At 42.4% G+C, this 23624-nt stretch overlaps 1 protein-coding gene across 2 annotated transcripts in view; it reads left to right on the top strand.

Annotated features, from left to right (window-relative positions):
- Positions 1-23624, top strand: part of LOC119378714 (bromodomain-containing protein 7) — a 62357-nt gene that overhangs the window by 23854 nt on the left and 14879 nt on the right. For both annotated transcript variants that reach the window (XM_037647753.2, XM_049411522.1), the window contains exons 5-13: positions 2436-2546; positions 2954-3147; positions 5397-5508; positions 7656-7731; positions 7915-8022; positions 10283-10418; positions 11464-11572; positions 16061-16376; positions 21235-21417. In XM_037647753.2, coding sequence (XP_037503681.1) covers positions 2436-2546; positions 2954-3147; positions 5397-5508; positions 7656-7731; positions 7915-8022; positions 10283-10418; positions 11464-11572; positions 16061-16376; positions 21235-21417 — 1345 coding nt within the window. The remainder of the gene's footprint in view (positions 1-2435; positions 2547-2953; positions 3148-5396; positions 5509-7655; positions 7732-7914; positions 8023-10282; positions 10419-11463; positions 11573-16060; positions 16377-21234; positions 21418-23624) is intronic.

Below are 23624 nucleotides of genomic sequence, written 5' to 3'. Positions count from 1 at the left end.
TACTCGATGTCGTGGCTAGACCTAACTCCGCTCACGGTGCCGATGTACGTGACAAATCCGAACTTTGCCGGCAAGAACATCGCGCTAGCGGACATTCGAAAGTGAAGAAGCCGCAATGTCCTTCGTCGCAAGCAACGAATCGCATCGCTCGCTGGCTCCCCAGAACCGCGGATGGGCATCATTCTGCGGATTGGCAGCGGACCCCCCCGACCCCCCCCCACCCCCCCGGCCAAGCTCGCCGCGCAGCGACCACTCGGAGAAGCGGTGGCAGCGGCTAGCAATTTCGCGCGTCAGCGTCCCAAAACACAACACCAAGCACGCTGCGTGCCGATTTTATGTCGCTACAGCTAGGCATAGCTGATCATTGACAGACCGAAGATCGGCAGCCTTCATTCTTAAATCGGTACGTCGATATCCGCGGCGCGTTGTTCCCGTACGTATGCTAAGCGATGTTTGAAGTCTGAAGTTATTGAATTTGGTATGTCCGTTGTAGAAAAGTCCACTCTAAAGGAGTCCTGACCACCTTGCTGGCCTGACATTCTAGTCAATTATATCCGAATGTCCGTTGTGCCAGAATCCGTTGTAAACGAAGCTCAATCAATGGAACAAATACGGAGGTCGGCATAACGCCGCAAATTGGTATGTAATATCCGAATGTCTGTTGTAAACAGATCCGTTGTAACGAGGTTATACTGTAATCATCCTTCGTCTTATCGTCAGCGAGACGAAAGCGGTTTTTGTGAGTCCCCAAAACAGGAAATGCAACCACAGCAGCATCGCTTGTGTCAATCAGCACCTGCACGGAAATAGGCGTAATCGCGTACGAGGGAGCAATAAACGAGAGAGTAACAAATCAGTCACCTTTTGAAAGATTCTAAACTGGAAAGCTATCAGTTTTACGGGTGCAACAAGCAGGAACCGGCTGAAGAACGAAACCGAAACTAGCCGGCACACCACTGTAGTGAAGCATAAAAAAAAACATGGCTGATCCCTCTGTCATAGGAATCAGTATAACACGAAAGTGAAACGTGTCTTCACAGACGTAGTTGAGCATTTGTTGTGCATTCTTTCGCCCCAAGGGCGAAGGAATGAATGCTACAGCAACAAATTGTAATGTGACGCGAAGAACGGCAAGCAGCTCGAAACTTGCAACGCACTGCTCAAGCAGAAAGGACGCACGGAACGAACATACACAAGATGAGAGCGAACCAACTGTCACATTTGTAACTTATTTCTGCGTGAGCACTGCGTTCCTTTCGCATAAGTGGCCGCTGCAGTGAGCCAAGTGACCTTTGTGCTCTCAACGCGAGACATACAAACCACCGGGATCATGAGATAAGCGCACGCATGAGCGACCATGCCCTGTAGACGCGGGCGCTCGTTGCAACGGCGACGACCTTTCAAGCGCGCTCTTCTACGCTCTTCGAGCCCTTTGCGCCATCTCGTTAGTGATAAAGAAAACATGCTGTAACGCCGATTCCTGAGTACCGCCACCGGCAAATGGTGTATATAAATAGCTCACCGTGAGCATTGTGAAGAAGTACCGTCCGTGGCCAAATCGTTTCGCGCTGCGGAGCGAGGGGTCGTAAGTTCGATTCCCGGTGACGGAACTTTTTCTTCTGGTTTTTTTCTTTGCCCACGGTTAGTCTTTATATTTTACAACGTCATTTCCATGACGGAAATACGTCAGTGGAGCTGTGGTGGACCCCGGCATAAAACACTTTCGTGTTAAAAAGGGAGAGACATCTGCGCAAGGAAAAAATTCCATGTATTCCCGCAGTGTGGCAGCACATGCCAAGCAAGAGAAATCGAAAAAGGCACGCGTTTTAAACATACATGCAATGATGTACATGTAAGTCTTTGACCCTCAAAGGGTTAAAAAGTGCCCTTGATATCCTAGTCGTTACCACTTTTACAATTGCACCATTTTGTTGCTATTGATATGATTATTTTATTTCGGTGACATCGTGTAATATACCACATTGATGATTGCTTTATGGTAGCTGCGGTAAACTGATGGCTTTGACCTTAATTATGTTCAGTCTTTGTGGGCCAAAATTTTTACATGAGAAGTGACCTCGTTGTGGCCTCAGTGCTGCCTTGTCAGCTCATCTCCTACATTCATTAATTTCGTGTACAAGTTAAGATATGGACGTTTGACCTTTCACTGGCTTTAATAGCGCCTGCATATAATTTTAAGTGCTTTCTTGCTCTAGGAACTATCACAATAGCCATTTTATTGCAATAACAATTCAAACAATAAAGGTGCATTTGCTTAAAGGGAAGGCATGGTGTCTGCTCCAAATATTTTCTGAACCGTTGCTTGGTAACTGCTCTAGAACACAGCTTTTTTGCTGTTAAGTGACCTGGGCCAATTATGTCATTGCCATGGCCATAAAGTGGTAACTTATGGTGTAATATACATTTGCTTTCAGGAAGACTTGAAGTTAATGTGTGATAATGCAATGACCTACAACCGACCTGACACTGTGTACTTCAAGTCTGCGAAGCGTATGTGGTACTCTGGAAACAAGCTCCTTTCCAAGGTATTTCTTCTTGTTTTGAATAGGTTGTCGGAATGGTATACATATAGAACATATATATGAGTTATAGCAGAAGAGAGAACGACAACACCTGGTGTGTGTGTTAGCCAGATTACACTGCTAATGGAAAAATAGTCTCAGAAAATGATACAAACAAGCACATTGTGTACTGCCGAAACATGTCATTGCATGCTGAATTGCTAAAGAAACAGCCAATCTACTGTCATTTTTAGAGTTGGTTGTTGGTTATTTTGAGTGCACATCTTTATTCCTATCGCTGTGCTTTGCATGTCCGTTAATTCTTCTTCCGAGTTAAATGTCACATGCTATATGACACGTAGTTTATATCTTGGCTGCATATTGTATGTTTTGAGAACCTATTGAAGAAAGGTTTCTTTACTGCATTTCAGGATCAGCTATTGGCATTGGAGGGCTCCCTTCCATTCTTTGCTGACCTGACATCTGAAGAGCTAGGGTTTGATGTCAATGGAACTTCAGCTGCCCCTGATGTCAAGCCACCCACCGACGTTGCCGATACTCCGGTACCTGTAGAGGCCACACCATTGGGAAGTCCAGAATTTGCCAAAAAGAGCAAAAGTGGATCGTGAGTTCTTCTTTTCTTGCATGTACAGTTGTAAATTTCATTTCCAGCGATGGTTACTACTTTGACATGCTAGTTAAATAGCAACAAACTATTGCCTTCTGCCTTTTTAACTATAGCTGTTCGTGCTATGTAGTGAGCGCAAACGTGGCTTTATATGTTGAACGGCTCAATTATTTCATGTGCCAAATGTTGGCTTCCCAGATCAGTGGGAAAGCTCTCAATTGTAGCTGTACTTACCTTCCCAACTCATAAAATTAGGTATGTCAAAGAAATCGATGGGTTGTTCTGCACATAGCTGTGATGACTTGTTTTTCTGCATGCTAATGAGTTGCTGCAATAAGTTGCATGCCTAAGGTAATACATCAAATTGCAAAAAGTATTGTTTAATCAATCTGTCTTGTTAATTTTCTAAATCTGAAATTTAACAGAGCATTTAGCAGTAGATATTTGGGTCCCGCATTGTTTCTTTTGAAAACAGTTAATATTAATTACTAGGGGTGTGCGAATATTCGAAATTTCGAATATTTTTCGAATAGTGTTTGCTATTCGATTCGATTCGCACTGGAATTTTACTATTCGAACTATTCGAACTTCCCAAAAACAAATACAGTCAACGTCCAATTGAAAATGACCCCTTTAGATTTTCAATATGCTTCACCTCATTACATTCTCATATTGCGGCAAAGCTGCCTTTCAAGCTCCTTTACGGTCGAACTTAGCCAAGAGACAGCCAACGTCCTATTAGAAATGGTCCCTAAATTTTCAATATGCTTCACCTGATTGCACTCGTATTGCAGCAAAGCTGCCTTTCAAGATCCGTTGCGGTCGAACTTAGCCAAGACACAGTCAACGTCCGATTAAAAGTGACCCCTTCAGATTTTCAATATGCTTCACCTCATTACACTCTCGTATTGCGACAAAGCTGCCTTTCAAGCTCCGTTATGGTTGAACTTGGCCAAGAGACAGTCAACGTCCGATTGTAAGTGGTCCTTAGATATTCAGTATGCTTCACCTCATCACACCCCGGTATTGCGGCAAAGCTGCCTTTCAAGCTCCGCTACGGTTGCCAATGCATTAACTCAAGAAAACGCTAGTTCCAACTTGGAGATGAAAGATGTGGCAGAGGTGGGGGCTCAAGTAATGCTGTTTTGGACCTGAAACTTGGGCAGGAAGTCCGAAAAGTCGGACGCCGAAGCTTTTTAGCATCCAAAATTTCAGATGTTCTTATATGTCGATGTCTACGAGATAGATTTGGAACTTCTGACTTGAAGGGAGCACACCCTTGTCTGCCACATCAGTTGGGCCTCCACAGAAGTTGAAAGAGGAGGAGAGGCTGAGGAAATGGCATCTTTGCCTATCACGTGTGAAGTGTTGTTGGCAACACTTTGGTTGCACCAAATCATGTATATAAATACAATTCGGCCTCTACATTGCCTCATTCTTGATAAGACAACTATGAAACACCACCCTGCCAGTGCTTCATCAACCTAGCAAAAAGAAACACTTTCATGTTGCTATCTCATAAGAATATGCTTAGGAATCCTCTCTAACTTGTTTTTCTGCAATTGCACTTCAAAGTATTCGAAAGATATCCTAGAAATATTCGAGAAATATTCAAAAAATATTCGATTCGATTCGCACTCACGCTCCAATATTCGAATTCGCTTCGCACCCAAAATTTTGCTATTCGCACAGCTCTATTAATTACCTCACCTGGGATCTGCGAGACTGAAAGTGCTGGTTTTTTGTGTAACGTTAAAGCGCCTAAATTGTGCTTTGTTCTTCTTTTGCCATTATGAAGTTCAATTAAATATAATTATTTAAGCATTATTAATGATGCAAGGGACAGAGGATATCAATAAAATTAATTGCATATAATAATGTGCTACAAAAAAGTGCTTATGTTAATCCTGTTAGCAAATATAAATGCGCTGTGACAAGCTCCCGCTCGGTCGTAAACAGCGTTAGCCATGGCGTCAGCCTAGCTGGGCCTACTGTCCCCATTCGTGGCATTCAGCAGAGCCATCAGTAACAGCTCATGGTTCTCAAGTGTTTGTTGCTTGCTAAGGGATGCTCTTATTGACTATGGTTGTGCAAAACAAAGCAGCATCTGCTTTTTGTCTGCTGAATGGCTTGTCTTCCGATGCAGTTGCATTTCTTTTTATTTGTATTCTTGAAGTTGGGATGGGAATCAGTTCAGGTTTGTAGAGTTTTACATTACTATTTGTTGCTACTGTTCTCTTCTCTAGAAGTGAAGAGGCAGCATCAGAGGACCAGGTGGCAAATGAAATTTTACTTCAAGCTCAAAAAGCAGCGCGAGCTGCAGCTGACAAGTTGACCTTGAAGAAAGTGAATAGCAAGGTGAGCTGGTGATGTTAAGCAGCTACCCAAGTTGTCTGTGGGAAAAAGATAGCTAACCTGCTGTACCCCTGTGTAGAGAGGGAGATAACGGAAATTTGATTGAAACCACTCTGGTGTTGACTCAATCTATGATGATTACTGTAAATATCTTTCATGACTGTTTCCCACCCCACCGTTATTTTTCCTTTCTATCTTTTTTTTTCTTGGAAATTCGGGGGAGGGGTCATTGCAATTTTAAACAGCCCTGCTGTTACATGAAGCTACATGTGTGCACTCGAAGCAAAGGAGGAGGCGGGGTGCTGAGATAAGGCAATGGGGTATAGGCTAAAATTATTTTTGAAGAAGCCACGGTGTTGCTCTCGCAACACCTCAGTTAGCATACAAATTATTCTAATTGCCATACATGCACTTTTGGCTTCATGCATTCTTGTGGCTTTACTACAATATATATGCCGTGGTCTAAATTTCAAAGCCATTCTACTTTTGTAAGCATAGAGGGCTATAAGATTCCGTCAACGTCAATTTCTATTGCAAATTGTTGCATTTTTAATGCAATATTTTGTTGAATACGATCAATTTGCTAAATCATAAGGCCACACGAAGCGAGAAGGATGAAGCTTAGATTAAGTCATCTACTAACTACCATTGCAGCCCAACTATTATTTCAATGCTGGTTGATTGTTTGCAGCTTTCGTAGACTTAATTAGCGCTGGAGTTCTTGCAAGTTTTGGAGGGAACTGTGGCATGGGGCAGTTGAATGGGAGCTTATCTGATCAAGTAGTTAGGTGCACACTGCTGCATGTCTACTGGCAGCTGATCTCCTGACCAATCTAGGTGGAAGGTATATGAGGAGTGTGTAGAAGGTGTTATGATAATGCACTGGGTTTAACGAAGCTACTGCTTGGAAGTATGCAAGTGAAGAAAAAAAAATGTCAGTGCGGCTCTCGTGTCTTGGTCTTTAGTCGGGCTGGTACTGGATATTGTGTCTTCACTTTTGGAGAGGACAAGGGATATTAAAGGAGTGTAGGCACCAAAATCTTCTGTGATAATTTTATTATTCCTTGTAGAAGGCCATTTATTGGGGACCCTGATAACTACCGGCAAGTGCATGATAGCGTCCCCAGTAACTTACTATTACACAATTTACATGGCGCATTTGACGATTTCAAAAATTCCTGCCAAGTCGTGCAAAACCTCCAAGTGACGACTGGAATAAGTGTCTCATGACAGCAACATCAAGTGGAGTACCAAAGTGGTGACGTTAGCAAATTCATGTGCCATCTGCTCAATTTCACATGTGTGTCCCCGCTTAGTGGCACCACTTCTACCAAAATGCGCAGCTGCATCTCCCGGCAGCGAGACCTTGTTGTCGTCGCTATCATCATCGGACAAATATATGACCATAACCGGTGGTTCTGCAGAAGGGAAATCCATCGAAGGGATTTCCAATCGAAGAAGTTATCTTTATCGGCGAGAGGGAGCTTCTTCTTTGTGGGATGTTGCACGGGAGTACAAAGGCTGACGTTGCTGCTTCGGCAGTGCATTTTGGGGGGTCATGCATATTTGCTACAACCAAAGAGGAGATTATGTTGACACCTAAGAAGCCCTTGTAGAAAAGGTGATATTAAAAAATGTCATCATATGTGCCGTTCGCGTCTCCAACTTTGCACCTTTTGCAGATCTCTCCTGACGTTTTTGCTGATAGCTATCGCGAAAAATAGGAAAAAGGAGCCATGTTTTGTTTCTAGTCATCAAAAGTCAAATAAAATACCTTTAAACCATCTGTTCTTTATCTAAATTCGTCACATCATTTCTTGCAAGCACCAAAGCTCATGCTGCAGTTAGTTTGCCATCCGATTTTGGTGTCTACACTCCTTTATTTACTTCAAAATTTGCTTTCCCGGAAACAAGCTTTGCAGTGGTCACCTCTTGACCATAAAAAAGTTCACGTCTTGTTTTTTTTTTTTTCGTATATTTTCTGTCATTTCAATCCATTACCAAATGTGGCCTTTTTCTTTCTTTGTGTAAATTTTGGTCAATTTAAATAGTTGACTATATCCACAAGAATTGAATTGACAAGGAGCCATTGCTGCTTTACTGTGGTAGGGTATCTTCCGTTTTAACTTTTCCTTTTTCTTTTTGCTCAGTTTGGCTTTTTACGTCAGATAGAAGATGGAAGCACCACATTATCAATATTAAACCCAGACTGTGGAAGTACGAATGGTAAGCTATGTATTTTTACATTTTTTTTTCTCGTACTGTATTGGGTAATGGTTCTGCTCTGCTGGCTGTAACATTTTATTGTGTTTACTCCACTGCATAGTCTCTTCCTAATACACATTGCATTCCAATTTCTGGGAGTGTTTTACGTGTTTTACATATAATCTTTCTTTTCGCATATTTCAGGATCAAAAGAAATGAAGGTCAACTTAGAAATGCTAGTTGGAAAGCTTGCACATGGAACTGGAACCCTCATGGATTTCAAGGATGAGATCAAAAACATTGCTCGACCAAGTAAATTGCTTCTAATTTTTCTAATCGTAGAGATGTAATTTGCTGTGATGAATAACAGTACCAGGGTTTGAAGGCACAGAAATGCTTCATAACGCAGTAAAAGCAATTTAATTTGTATTGTCTCTGTAAGTGAAAAATATTAATAGAAATGTTGTAGAGTCTATTGAGAAATGTCCAGTTTAAATTGTTCTCGGCTACAAAGGAAGTGTGCAGGATTTGAAAACATACTACCAAACAGTTAGGTGCTTGTAAAAGACATCAGTGCCCTCAGTCATGCTACCAACAAGTGATCAGTGCTGCATGCAGACTGACAGCATGAACAGGTTGCAAGCAAAAAAGAGAGGCTGTGGTAACACCTGTTCACTGATACTAGGGGTGTGCGAATAGTGAATTTTGGAATCGAATACGAATCGAATAGTGATGACCCCAAATCGAATACTAATGTAAAACTCTTCGAATAGCAATAGAACCATTTTCTAAACAGTCCTTCAATTCCACAACATTTATTTGAAACAAATATTCAAGAACTTTCACCACAGAACATTACAGTTACTTTTATCCAACTGAAGAAAACCACAATTATGAAAAATGAAGTAAGCTCGTGTACATCAGTGACCAGGGCCTTTTAAATATTTTGTAACTGTAGGTTGAAATACAGCAGTGACTACAGTAACCAAGGTGATACTTTGTCGCCTGCTTTTAAGTAAAACTGAGACTGAAAAACTAAACAATTTTTAACCGAACGCCACGAATACTGCTAAAGATGTACAGCTCAGACCACTCATAACGTAACCGCTTACAGTGCAGTACCGGCTATAATGCGGTTTTTTCTGACTCCCGTTTACCCTCCCATAGAGCTCCATGTATACGCATACCGCTTATTGTGCAGTCCCCCGAGATGAAAGACCGGTTATAATGCGGCTGCCGGAACGTTCTCAGAGATGCGAGGGAGCGAGCGTGCTTCTCAGCGGAGATGCGCCGGCGGGGGAGAGAGCGGCGACGGCGTTACGAAGGAGGAGGGGACGCGGAACGAACGAACAAGGAGCGGGGGGAGAAAAAAAAAGGGGGTGGCGGTGGGGGACAGCAGCCCGGCGCGGGCAGCGTGGGTGCGTGGTGTGAGGAGGGGGAGCGTTTGCGTGGCCGACGGAGAAGCCTTTGCCCCATGGCCTTTGCCCCCTTGACATGCGCACTTTGCCCCGGCCGCATGACATGCACGCTCCGCTACGTACGGGCGCCCGCGTCCGCATCAAGAGCGCGTTACCGCTATTTGTCTCCGTCGGGAAAATAGTTGCTTCGTCGTAGAGCGCAGATATCGCGCGTGCAACCTCGGTTCCCCCACAAGTAACAATGCTTTGAGACGCGATTGAGCTTTCGCCTTTGCCACCAACAGGCGGACTTACAAGCTTGAGATACTTTTTCAGGATAGTTGCCGCGGCTGTTCTCCCGACCGCGAACCGAAACTGCGTTTCACGCGTGATGCCCTCGGTTTAGCTCGCGAGTGCGATCTCTTCTACGCCCGATCTCCGTGTTGCCTAGGGCAAGCTTCTCGCGGCGGCATGCCAAGTTGCAACGCCCACGCTAGGCCTAACGAGCGCTAGCTGCCATGTCGGCGGCCGCGGACTACAGAAGTTGCGGTTTGGTGCCGAGTCAATGAAACATTTTGCAGTTGTTGCATTTAGAAGGGGTGACTTACACCTTTAACGAAAACGCGGGCGTGTGTGTGGAACACTCGAGTGGTGGTTTGTGGTCGCCACCGTTTTCGACATGGCGCACGCGCAGTGTGCTACCGCGGCTACTTCCCGTGACGGCGCATTTTTTCCGCGTTCGTTATGTCGGCACCGCAGGTCCGCGGACGCTAACCGTTCAACATTTCCAAATGTAAGCAGACGCAAACTTACGTCCCAGTCGCATGCCTCGATAGTCGGAATCGCGCGCCTACCCGTTGGTCATGTTTTGCACACGTGCAACCTTTCAAAAATGTTGTTTTGGTTATAGTGCGGTACCGCTTATAGTGCGGATATTCGCGACTCCGGCGACTTACGTTATAAGCGGTCTATGCTGTAATGATTGAAATGTTTGAAATATAGGCAGTACGAAAGAACTCATTTTGGCAGTCGAAAAAAATTCATGCTGAGCCTGAAAATTAGCTGGCCAATAAAGCTTCATGGCACTAAGGCTGTCCAAAAAGAGGCGTTGACTATGCAAGAGTTAGCTATTAAAATTTGCTGGTCTCATTCACAGACATCTGTTTTTGTTGCAGTCAATTACCTCAACTATGGAACGTACAGCACATATGCACCTCACTATGATTCTTCATTCGCAAATCTCTCAAAGGAAGAGTCTGACCTTGTGTATTCAACATATGGTGATGAACTTGGGGTCCAGTATGCTGAGAGGTACCTTCACTGTTGTCTTCACAATGTTTTACTCATATTTGCTGTATTTGACAATTATGTGGCTTCCTTGCATGTGGAGCATGATCTGACATTGTGTGTGGGGATTACATTCTGAAAAATTGAGCGATAACCACTGGGGTATTGCACAAGTGATGTGCTGCATGTCGTTTGAATTTTTAATAATTGTTATTGCTAAAATAGCATTCGTTCTAGGATATGTAGCACTGTCACTGTAAACAGAAGACATAATCAGATTTTTTTTTAAATGTGGGACTGAAGAATATTTATTTGCAAAATGAGTGTTTCCTTTCGTTAAGGGGCCCTGCAGTGCTTTCTTAGCAAAGTTGAGGAACACTTGCTTATCGGTAGTCAATGCTCTTGTGAGCAGGTGAGCCCAATATATTGCACTGCATGCAGCAGGGAATTTACGATTTCGTGTTAATCCATATAATGAGGCCTGCTTGATGTGCTGTAGGTGGCTCTAGTCATCAGCTAAAGAAATAGCAATGTTAGAGTGCATCAAAGAAGCGTCCTATATGTAGGACACTGGGCATATATGGATTAAAGACAGCCAGAAATCGCTTGCTCTCTCCATCACAATGTTGTCACCAGCTGTGCAGCAAGCAGGCCCAACAAGTATTGGCTGATTCCATGAACAGCGCTCCAGCAGATCGATCTCTGAGGGCACATGCCAGTGCTGTGCACGTCTGAACCAGAAGTAGCAGTAAATATATCCAAAGAAAAAAAAAAAAGTACTCAAGGCAATGACATGTGGTGATTATAACTCCTGGGGTGCACTTATGGCAACAAAAGGAGTGGGAGTGCTTGGCTTATGCATTAACTCTTCTTATACTTGACTGATTAAAAGAAGTTTTTGTGGCATGAGATTCATTAGGCAACTGGCCAATAAAGCCATTCTGTAACTTTGAAAGGTGTTGGAGGGCTCCTTTAAGACTTCGAATATATGCTGCACTGTTTTTTTTTAACTTGTTTCAAATTTCCATTGGTGTGGTAAATAATCCTGACCTCCTTCCATTTTCGTCAGTCTTCTCAGCTTTGCCAAGGATTGTGATTATGTCATGGACATGGTTGACAACCTTCTGGACGTAATGACATCTGGAGAGCACTCAAAGACTGTGAAACTTCTGGAAGCTGTAAGTGTTTGTCTGCCAATGTTAACATGATTATTTTGGTCATTGTCAGATACGAAACAAACAGAATATCATGCATACATTATATTTTTACTTTTTGGTGGTGGCCAATTTCCACCAGTTACTGATTGCTGTTAAGTAGAGCTGTGCGAATAGCAAAATTTTGGGTGCGAAGCGAATTCGGATTGAAGTGTGAGTGCGAATTGAGTCAAATATTTTTCTAGTATTTCTCGAATATTTTTCTAATACTTCGAAGCGAAATTGCAGAAAAAAAAGGTTGGAGAGGATTCCTAAGCATATTCTTTTGAGATAGCAACATGAAAGTGTTTGTTTTCACTAGGTTGATGAAGCGCTGCCGGGGTGGTGTTTCATAGTTGTTTTATCTATCAAGAATGAGGCATTGTAGAGGCCTTCTGCTTTGTGGGTATAAAAGCCCATGAATGTATTAGTGTGTTCATGTTATGTCAAAAGTTTTCTTCCTTGAAACTGCAGGCACATTGCATTTTACATGAATATATTCCCAATTCAGCATCTAGCGCACACACAAGACGACTGGGTGCCAACAAGCGAAGACAGGCATGACGAAGACAGTAGCGCCTATCTTTGTTGGCTCTCACTCAGTCCTTGTCTTGTATGTGCGTTAGATGCTGAAATAAAATACCAACATGCCCAAACTTGCGTGGTTTCAAGATATATTCCCAACACTTAAAAAAATAATAGTAAGGCCATAACTGGTACTGTTGAATTTCACCTAACCTTAAAAAGTCCGTCCCTGAATAATTTATGCACTCTTCTAAAGGCAAGATATTTCCCTGTTTTATTGGAGGGTAGAGGCATGGAAGGTGCTGTATCATATTACGCCTAACCACGGTATCCACTGATATGCCTGAAAGTACCAATTGCAATAAGAGTTCCTTTATTTGGCAAGACGTGCACCCTCACTTTCAGCGATGCAACTGTAGCCATGTTGTGGCTAATGTTTGGCCTGAAAATCCAGTCTAATTTCATTTATGGAGGCTTCTGCACAAAGTAGTTCTATGTGTTTTTGGTATAAGATGGTATGAAATGGGCAGAAATAAATGGTTTCATTTTAGTACTTAGTTACATTATGCATGCATGGGATTTTTAGGTGTATGTCTACAAGGACCAGCCCGTGAATGTTTTGACCTTGTAGAGGCGCTCTTCATGGTACAGCTGCTAGGAAGTGCAGCCAAGCCTGTTTCTTGTCATGAGAGAGGTTGCCAGAAATATTCTCAACGTCTAGCTACCGTGATGCCTGCTTGGGAGATAATAGTTGTGCATGTGTGTGTGTGTGCTTAAGGTAGCAAATGAACCACGAGTGCTGAATATAGCTACGTAGTGCTTTGTTTTCATCATGGACTGTAGCATTTGTTAGTAAAGTCATCTGGATACATAGTGTGGTCACAGCATGTCAAGCACCTCGCGTTTTGAGGTGCTGGTTGCATTTGCATTGTTTTGGAAGTATTGACTAGGCTTGTGCGAATAGCAAATTTTTGGTTCGAAGCGAATAGTGATTTGGTCAAATAATTTCGAATCAAATTTGAATAGTATATATCACATGTTATAAAGAAAAAAATGAGCATGTTTGTCATGACCCAACTAACCTGCACAATATTTTTTTTTTAATTGAAACAAGGCATGCGAAAACGTCATTCTTTTTTATTCAAAATAAGTGGAAGCAACTTTGAATAGTAGCAGGATTTGACTTTCGGTAGAATGCAAACGATAACCTGTAAAATATGTTAAATTTTAAAATTTATTATACTTAAAGCATATAAGCTGGTATAACAAGCTTTTAAACTTAAATTATGAATCGATGTGAGGGTAATATGCTCATTTAACCTTGAAGTGGGACTTCGCGGCACTGCGGATTTTTTCTGGAAAGGTGCATTCGCAGCATAGCACCCCTCCACTGCAGTGAAGCCACTTTTACAGGGGGGGTTACATGCGGACTAATATACACATATTCGTGGAAAAGCATATTCAAACACTTCGAAATTTCCAGGAATTTAAATTTGAATACTGTAATATTCGTTCGAATATTCGAAGTGCTCGAATATTCGCACAAGCCTAGTATTGACATCTTGAAGGAATCAGAACCTTTTTCTATATTACTCCATATTAACTGAAGGAGTGACAAGAGTTGGCCTCTTGGTGGAGCAGGCTGCTGTTACCATAGCAGCGCTGACGTTTACAAATCCCGTTATCCACTTTTACTAAAAATAACGCAGTTCAGCACCAAATGATCTCAAGGATGACCAACAAGCATTGCCATGTTGACTTGTCCTATTGCTTTAAAAAAAACTCAGTATGACTGCAGTTAGTATTCCTGGCATGATGTGAAGTAATGGATGGCAGAAAGCAAATGAATATTTTTAAAGTATGTAGTATGGCAGGTTGAGCCAACACTTCTGACACTCTTTGGTTTTATGTGGCCTTTGCACAGAAATGTCTTGCACACCATGAGCCAACACAGCTACTGCCATTTTCTATGTTAGCTTTGAGATTTTTCATGTAGTGCTTTAGATCAAGGTTCATTCTAGTATTGAAGTTGTTTGACAGAATTCTACAAAATTAATTACAGAACGCTTCTCGCTCCCCCTTTTCAAATTCTGCATGTATATATGGCTCCTGCAAGTTTTTTACAAAGCTGTTACAAAGTGGCAGTTCTAAGCGCTGCAGGATGCTAGGGTGCAGCATCAGGAAAGGGCACCTTTAATAAAATTTGAGGACTTGAACTGGCAACGTGTAAGGGTATATTTAAAGATTAGTATGCAGAAAAAGTGAAGCTATAGTGCAATGTTTTGGTAATGGAGCAGCTCATCATTAGCGCTCGCACCCTTGAAACACTGAGATTTTTTTCTTCTACTGTTAGTGGTAAAATCGAATCCACTTACGATCCTACAAATGGCAGTCACTTGGTTATAAGGGCCAAATTTGAGTTGCACACTGGTGAGCTGTGATACAACAGACCACTGATATGATGGCTTTTTGTAGAATGATCAATGCCTCCCCCTCCCCCTTTATTTTTTAAGTTCATTCACTTGTCGACAGTGAAAACCCAGTTTATTATGTAGAAATCTGTGGGCAGAAGAAAATGAGCCTGAGCACGCATAGCAAGCACTTTTAGAGTATGGCAGATTGCAGGTACCCTGAGGAAAAAAAAAATATATATATATATATATATATATATATATATATATATATATATATATATATATATATATATATATATATACACACACACACACACACACACACACACACATAGTGTATTTACTCAAATCTAGGCCGGCCCCTATTCTAAGCCGACCCCCGAAATTCGCAAGTAAATGGAAATCTCCTAAATGGAACTGCTGCTTAAATGGAACAACCTGTTCTGATAAGATGGGTTTCGTACTTGTATTCAGCACCCCCTTTCATCTCTCAGTAAACGGAACTCCTATTAAACGAAACAGATTTTCCTGGTCCCTTCAGGTTCCGTTTAACGAGAGTCTACTGTACTCGAATCTGAGCTGGCCCCCCCCACTTTCGCACATCATTTTTTCGAAAAAAGCATCGGCTTAGATTCGAATAAATACAGAACATACATACATACATACATATGATGTACAGTCGAATGCATGTACGTATATAACAATATTCAATTGCCATGAAAATTTTATTGTAACCAGTCCGTTATGCATGGGAAAAAAAAGAAAGGTGGGGGTTGCTGTTATTTTAGAGGCTTATAATGGCAGAGTGGCCAGTGCCACACCTCTTCTTCCAACTGCTTTTTCAAAAGCTCAGAGCCACGAGCCATGCCAGCTCGCCCAACTGTTGCACCTGCCGCAGATAACCTGCAAGATGGGTATGCAGGGGCTGCCTTTGCTCTCTGTTGCATGGGAAGGCAGCACAACCGTCACCTATAGATGATGCGCACTTACCTGCCCCCCCGACTCTTGATGCTTACTGGGTGTGCCAGTGTGCACGCATAAAGCCACCATCCTTCCCAACTCACCCTCGCATGCTTTTCCTTGCACTCGCAGCTTATAACTCACAGGGGATATGCATAGGATCTTATCACACTTGGACTTCATATGGAAAACGCATTTCGCGTTTCTTTCCCTTTCCGTTCAATACCCAATGGCCAGGTTTAATTGTTTGACCAGCAATGCAGAATGGGAACATTGTGATAAGTGGCTTATTTCACCATATAAGACGCATAGCTGCTCATTATGCAGTGAGTGCTCATTGTTATATCCATTATATTGTTAAAACTGCTATTGTTATAAATAACTTTAGTGATGGCCTAGTAAGTTTTGCTGTGAGCCCAGTTAGTATATCACTAGAATGGGTTTGGGCACAAAATAAGATGACAAATAAGAACAGACACAGAGAAGTGCACATTTTGTGCTATCACATCATCTGTATTTAACAGTGTCACCATGGAAAGAAGCTGGAGTAATTATTGCACCTGTTGGTTTCCAGCATCGTAATGGCATAGTCCCAGAGGAAAGCCTTGTGTCCTTGACAAATCACTCTGAAGTTGAGGAAATGGAAGTGGAAACACCAGAGCTGAAGCATGGCGACAGCAGGCCATCTGACTCCTATGCTCTTAACGATCTCACTGCTGATTCAACAGTACTGGACAGCAACCACGCAAGCCAAGCACCAATTCACCAAAATTTTGCTGAACGGGACCTTACGCAAGGGGATGCTTATGAAGCCAATGAATATCATGATCACTATGAGCATCACGATCATCATGAGCACCACGATCGTCACGACCACCTGCATCATACAGGTACCTGCTATATCCATACAGTGTATGCATGCTGGGTATTGTTGATGTACTCTGATAGGTGTTCTTAAAGTTTGCTGCAACAGCAGAATGTATTAAAAAAGGTTCTGCAAGTGTACTTCATGCTGCTGGGCCATAAATTAACTCTACTTTCATAGTGGTCAACAGCTGGTATAATGTAGCAATTTGATGCCGACTTACCATCCCTTGTGCTTTATCAATGGTGAGAGCAGTGCCCCACATGAGTTATCGGCATATCAGATGGTCATGAATGTTTGGTGATAAGAGTGGCATAGAATCAAGCAGAAGGAATTGCTGTTTTATACCGGCACTTGCAGTCATTGGGGTCACCGTTTGGGTCAAGCATGTCTGTGCTGCCTAGTCATACTTGAATTATTCAACAAAAGCTTTAACCCATAAGGTTAAAGACTCTGGACTTTGCCAGAGTCTAATTAAAAGAGTCTGCTACATAAAACTTGCACCTACATGCATGTAAGGTGCACCATTTTTACTTGAGTGGAATCGTGTGCCATCTTGCAGTCCATCTGCAAACCACATTGCAATGAGCTGTCCCTAGTGCAGCGATGTTACGAATGTGCCAGATGACTTCTACATAAACCTTGCTGGTGTGCAATGTAGATCCCTTGTGGAGCACATGGGTTACTGTTAGAGCTGTGCGAATAGCAAAATTTGGAGTGCGAAGCGAATTCGAATATTGAAGTGTGAGTGCGAATCGAATCAAATATTTTTCGAATACTTCTCGAATATTTCTAGAATATTTTTCGAATACTTCGAAGCGAAATTGCAGAAAAAAGTCAGAGAGGATTCCTAAGCATATTCTTATGAGATAGCAACATGAAAGTGTTTCTTTTCGCTAGGTTGATGAAGCATTGGCGGAGTGGTGTTTCATAGTTGTCTTATCAAGAATGAGGCAATGTAGAGGCCGCATTCTATTTATGTACATGATTTGGTGCAACCAAAGTGTTGCTGACAACACTTTACACGTGATAGGCAAAGATGCCATTTCCTCAGCCTCTCCTCCTCTTTCAAATTCTGTGGAAGCCTAACTGATGTGGCGGACAAGGGTGTGATCCCTTCAAGTCCGGAGTTCCAAATCTGCCTCGTAGACGTCGATATATAAAAACATCTGAAATTTTGGATGCTAAAAAGCTTCGGCTTCCGATTTTCCTGACTGCCCAAATTTCCGGTCAAAAACAGCATTAATTGAGCCCCCACTTCGGCCTTATCTTTCATCTCCATGTTGAAACCAGCGTTTTCTTGAGTTAATACATTTGCGACCGTAGCAGAGCTTGAAAGGCAGCTTTGCCGCAATACCGGGGTGTGATGAGGTGAAGCATATTGAAAATCTAGGGACCACTTCCAATCTGACGTTGACTGTCTCTTGCAAAGTTTGACCGTAATGGAGCTTGAAAGGCAGCTTTGCCGCAATACGAGAGTGTAATGAGGTGAAGCATCTTAAAAATCTGAAGGGGTCACTTTCATTCGGACGTTGACTGTATTTGTTTTTGGGAAGTTTGAATAGTTCGAATAGTAAAATTCCAGTGCGAATCGAATCGAATAGCAAACAGTATTCGAAAAATATTCGAAATTTCGAATATTCGCACACCCCTAGTTACTGTATTTGCACACTTCCTTTCCTTATTTTTGGGTTTCAACAAGGGGTGCGCAACTTACATAAAAGCTCTGCAGCCATGTCCTCAGTAACGTCTGCTAAGGTCATTGTACGCAAAATATTGCATTCGTTTTCTACCGAAAAGTGGCTGACTGAAAGAGTTAGCAAAGGATAGGCACCGTTAGTGTGTCACAGCGATATGCCCCCTGACACGATGATAAACCCTCATTCCAGAATACAGTGCACTAGTAAAGCCTCGTTAATACATACAGTGCTCGGAAATTGAAATGTTATCATAGCCTGTATGGCAGCTGGCACTTTTTGTGCCACCTGTGAGTGTTGGGGACTCCGAGTTAGCTCATTGTGGCATACAATAAAAGTGATAGCCTTAATCTTTCATCATGACGGCATTTTACTCCTGTACAATCGCCCAGGATTCATCAGTGATGCAATTGCATTTGAGTTGCTGAGCACAGAACCTGCCAGGAACTTGTGGTGTAACTACGCTCTAACTGTAAAGTAAGGCTTTTTCATTCTATTTACCAAAGCATAGGAATACAACTCTCTGACATGACTGTGTGGTGACACAGGGCAATACCAAGGAGCCATAGGTCGGCAAACTCACTCGTGATTTGACTGAGACTCGCTCAGACTCAGATAGGGCCGCGAGTACGGGTACGGGTATGGGTGAGTAATATTTAGGCGAGTTTGAGTTGGAGCGAGTCCAGTTGAAGAAAATGTTAATGAGTCTGAGTCCGAGTGAGCTCCACCTTTGTTGCCGACTTATGGTCCTATCTACTCATCTTCAGCATTACTATCAGCCTTATATCAGCTTACGTTTATACTCAAGTTTAGTCACACAAATCTGAGCACACTAGCATTCATGCACCACCTCAATGTGAGAGGCGTGAGTTAAGGGAAGGGGTGCCATGGCCTCCACTCGCAAACTCTTTCATGGGAAGTTCTTGATAAAAATATCTGGTGTGAGTAGCGTATTTCATAAAAATGTCCTTACTGGATTGATATACGATAGTGATGATATACAATATATGATAACTAGTATTTGAAGGTACAAGATCAAAAGGCGTATTGTAGAGCACCGATTATGTGAGATATTTGCGCTAAAGAGGATTGACACCATGATCGAAAAAGCTAATTTTACGCTAACGGACTCATGAACCAACTCACTCAAGCTCACTCAGATGCAGGTGAAACCGTGAGTTTGAGTCAGAGCGAGTCCGGCTTAGTAATATGTTGGTGAGCTTGAGTCTGAGTGAGTCCGGTTGAGGAAAATTTTGGTGAGTCTGAGTCCCGAGTGAGCCCTCAGAGCAAAATATATTTCTTGAGCGAGTCTGAGTGAGCTCCAATTTTTTTTTTTGCCGACCTATGCAAGGAGCACTACAAAACTGTGACAGGGAGTGTGGCGGCAGAGCAGACTACTCTTCCAACTTTCTTCAATATGTGTTTTCACGTTTGTAAAGCAATGGGCTGCTGAGCAAAAACCGGCACTGCTTCATTGAAATACAGTACCTGCTGCCACTTGAAGCCCATGCATATTTATGTGTACAGCACTTGCCTACTAAGCTCACACCACACTGTCGAGGTGCTCACTGTATCGTACGTTCACATTTGGCATGGGGTTGTCTGTGCAGTTAGGTTTCTTCGTGTCCATGTGATAACAGCATGCTTTTTTCATTCTGCAAGCGGACGTCCACTTGAAGTAGACCTGCACAGAGAATGACTGTGTCATGCATTCCAGTTGTCGCCTGTTAATAGCGTGCTGCATGCCCAAACTGCCACCATAAGCCACACATGTGCTGCCAAGCAGATAGTTGAAGTAGCTTATCATGATAGGGCTGTCGACGACAAGTCATGCAAGCTTGTTCTTTGGTAGCCACCATCACACCTCTGCACATTTTCATATTTCCATGTCCACATACACCTACTCCACCGCCCCTCTCTCATGAAAATATGATGGCACTTATCGTCAGGCATTTAGTTTCGCATGGTAGGCATCCGCCGTCGTGCGTACCGCAGTTGCTGTTGTGTTTTCACTGGTGTTGTGTTTCGCTAGTGAGTGCGCTGTTTGCCTTTGGGCAAAGCAGAAACTATGGTGTACTGGCGAGCTGTGTTGCAATTAATTGTACAGAAAGGCACAATAAAGCTGGAATAAGCTTGTCAGTTTCCTGTTTGCATAGACTGTTGCGAAAAATTAGCTGCAACTGTAAAACCTGAGTACTTGTCTGCCAACACAGACTCGTTGGCTATGGGGTGAAAATTTCCCTGTTGATGCGGCCTTTTTTTTGTCTAACAAAAATTATTAGCTTTATCAAAAGCTAATTACGTCAGGCCTAATGGCCTTTAGCTTCACTTTGTTTTTCTGTATGTTTTCCAGAAATAAAATCTGTTCATTCATTCATTCATTCATTCATTCATTCATTCATTCAAAAAGAAAGTTTGTCATTGTGATACCCTTCATCAAATTGGCATAAGTCTTGTGTGGATAGCCTGCCTTCTGCTATACGTAGAGAATCCGTCATGGTTGCAACTGTTTATTCATGGTTTACTAAACTGCAGAAGTCTTGAACAGATCAGAAGGATTTTGTTGTACTCATGTGAACTAAAGATGTGGCTCAGTTAATTCATGCAGCTGCGAACAAAAGGACGGCGTCGGAGATGCTTTTCCAAATTGTATGCGTCTGCGATAACAGATCTGACACAAGTTCCCAGCTCTTCTGTCCGCAATGGGCTTTAAGAGATTTCCATGTTTGTCAGACTCCACAGACAGTAGAGGCACAGTAGAGAAGTAGGCTTATCCCATGTGGAATATGGAAAAGTGCAAGGTGAACAAAAACATGACTGATGTGGCATAGCACACCGTGCTGACAACAGGGACAAGGGGACAGTACTTTGCAGCTGGAGATTTTCTGTGGACAATTGGAAGCACTGCCTGTGCTGCTTAGAGAAAAGAGAAAAGTCAAATGTATTACATTCAGAAGTGTTGCATGGACCTCATCATGAAGGTGGTCATTTAACTTGGTGCAACCAGGTCCCAATATCCGTGTATTTAAGTTAGGGGCAGTTCATAGACCACTGTGAAAATTCATGGCACATCGTATTGTTTCACCGTTGTGCCCAAATTTTGTCAGCTGGTGAAGACCAAGTACCAGACTACTAGTTGATTCATGTAAGTGTATTTGAGCTTCCTTGACTTGTGTAATCTTGCAGTTTCAGAATCATCGTCGCTAGATAGTGCTGACAGTGATATCAATGCTGTGCTGCAACAAAAGCTGCAAGAGTCGAAGGAAATGATTGATGCCCTGTCCCGTCTGCAACAAGAGCGGCTGAGTGCCACGCCACCAGCACACCTGAGCCGTATACAGGGTGCCAGTGAACTGGAACTTGAGCTGGGTATGTCCCCACCATTAGTTTCCCATAATTTTATTTTCCTCTTGGGTTCCTCTTGGCTTCAGGTAGTGTCCAGTGTTCCTGTTTATCGTACTACGAGTTTCTTGAATGGAGCTCCTGTTCTTTCTGTTTTTGAGTAAAGCATTTCTGCTCAATCATATGAAGCAGACAGATAATGAAGCCAAGCACATTAGATATTGCTTGTGCTTTTAATTGAAATGTAAAAGTACATTAAAGGTCAACAAAAAAAAAAAAGCTTAGTGACAGCGGGCCCCAGACCCCCATCTTCTGCCTTGCATCTGTAATGCCCTATCAATTGAGCTGCCGAGCTGTGGTGACTGTTCTACCATTCACTTTCTTGGGTACCTGTGTATGTATACATTAAAGGCTCCTTAATTCACAATTTGTTAATTCATAGCGCAGTCCGGCCAAGCTCCAAGGAACTCCATGTATTAAAAAGGGTGCTAATTCACATGCAAATTGGGTTCGCCATGGATAATTTCTATGTGCGCTGGCTCTTGCACTGGTCACTTGCTCCGTGAAGTGGCAGATGGTGCAACTTGCTTAGCCACTATCTCCATCATCCTTCGGTGACAGCTCCCTTGAACCTTAAAGGTTGTGCTTAGCAGTTAAAAACACATAATGACTATAACAAGTTCCCCCGTGGGCATGCTGGTCAGATCGTTAGTTCTTGCTGTTTTTGCAGCAGAGCATAAATGGTGATCATTCTTCAAATAAAATTCACTTGGCAGTTAGCACTTCTCCTGTTCTGGTTCTCTTCTATTGCTGTCCTAGTCTCTTCATGCTGCTTCAAGGTATACTCATGGCACGGTGGCATTTTTCATGTACAGCCATCATTTTGATGAAAGGCAACGCATGAGCATATGGCAAATAGCCTCGAAGTCCATATGTGGGGCAGTGCTGTGGTGACATGTGCAAATAAAAGGCTAGAGCTGTCGCCTACAGCTCCTCGTGCAATTTTCTTTTTTTATCACTTCATGTTGTTATGGCAGACATCCCTACAAGAGTGTGAAGTTTTTTAACTGATACTTCAATCATGCCATTGCGGCTTCCAGAATTATGACAAAAACTGTCATAGCTAAACCTGCGCTGGTATGTGTTATATCTGTATATTCGGTATTGTGCAATTGTGAAGCAATGCTGTATGTTACAGTTATATAAAGATTATGAAAGCATATAGCTGTCATGTAGCACCACTGGGGATATAAAGCAGGCTGTTGTAATAAAAGAAAACATAAGGTAGTAATCAACGATTTTAACTTCTATCCATGGCTGAATAAAAAGTGTTGTTGTGCTGCTTCTCTCTAAGAATGTGGCCTTTAAGGCCAGAAATAAACTCCTGACCTCATTGGCACCAGGTTGCTGGATGTGATGCGTTCAATGAAAGATGCAAGCATTTGTTTACTACACAGAAAAAGCACTGAATGGGCACCGCAAGCATAGTTCTTCGCATGCACCAGTACTCCTGATAGAAGATCGCTCTTTGTCACCTTTTATTGCCACTGGCATGTGAAATAGGGCATCATTCCAAATTTGAAGGATACACAAGCGGACTGCCCTAATAAATAAATGTCTATGAAGGAAAACTAGCCAAAGGCTAGCAAAAAAATTGCGCATATTCTTTTTATCTGCCTCTCCCTGTTACATGGATGTCACGCTTGTCTGCACAAAGCTGACCTTGTGCTTATTGACTGAGTGAACTTATATTCGCATAGGGCAGAAAGCAGTCTTTTTATATATATATATATATATATATATATATATATATATATATATATATATATATATATATATATATATATATATATATATATATATATGTATTGCACTTGCATTAATCGCTTGTGAGATAGTAAAAGCAAGACTGATCTGTGGCAAAATTTGTTTGCCCCAAATACTTCTGTAGCTGTGATAGCAAAAGTCCGCTCGAGGGTGAGGGCTCAATTCCCGGCCGCGGCAGCCACATTTTGATAGGGGCAAGATGCAAAAAACACCCTTGTGTTTATTTAGATTTAAGTTCACCTTAAAGAACCCCCAATGGTTAAAATTAATCCAGTCCCGTTCTACAGCTTGCCTCGTAATCATATTGTCGTTTTAGCACGTAAAACCCCAGCAGTAATTATTATAGTAACAATGCTTATTGAATTCTAATGCAAATGTTCCTGTTCGCAGACATGTTGCAACAAAGA

The sequence above is a fragment of the Rhipicephalus sanguineus genome, chromosome 1 (assembly GCF_013339695.2).
Source record: "Rhipicephalus sanguineus isolate Rsan-2018 chromosome 1, BIME_Rsan_1.4, whole genome shotgun sequence".
NCBI lineage: Eukaryota > Metazoa > Arthropoda > Arachnida > Ixodida > Ixodidae > Rhipicephalus > Rhipicephalus sanguineus.
Note: the sequence above shows the minus strand (reverse complement) of the source record. Positions and strands in the feature narration are given on the sequence as shown.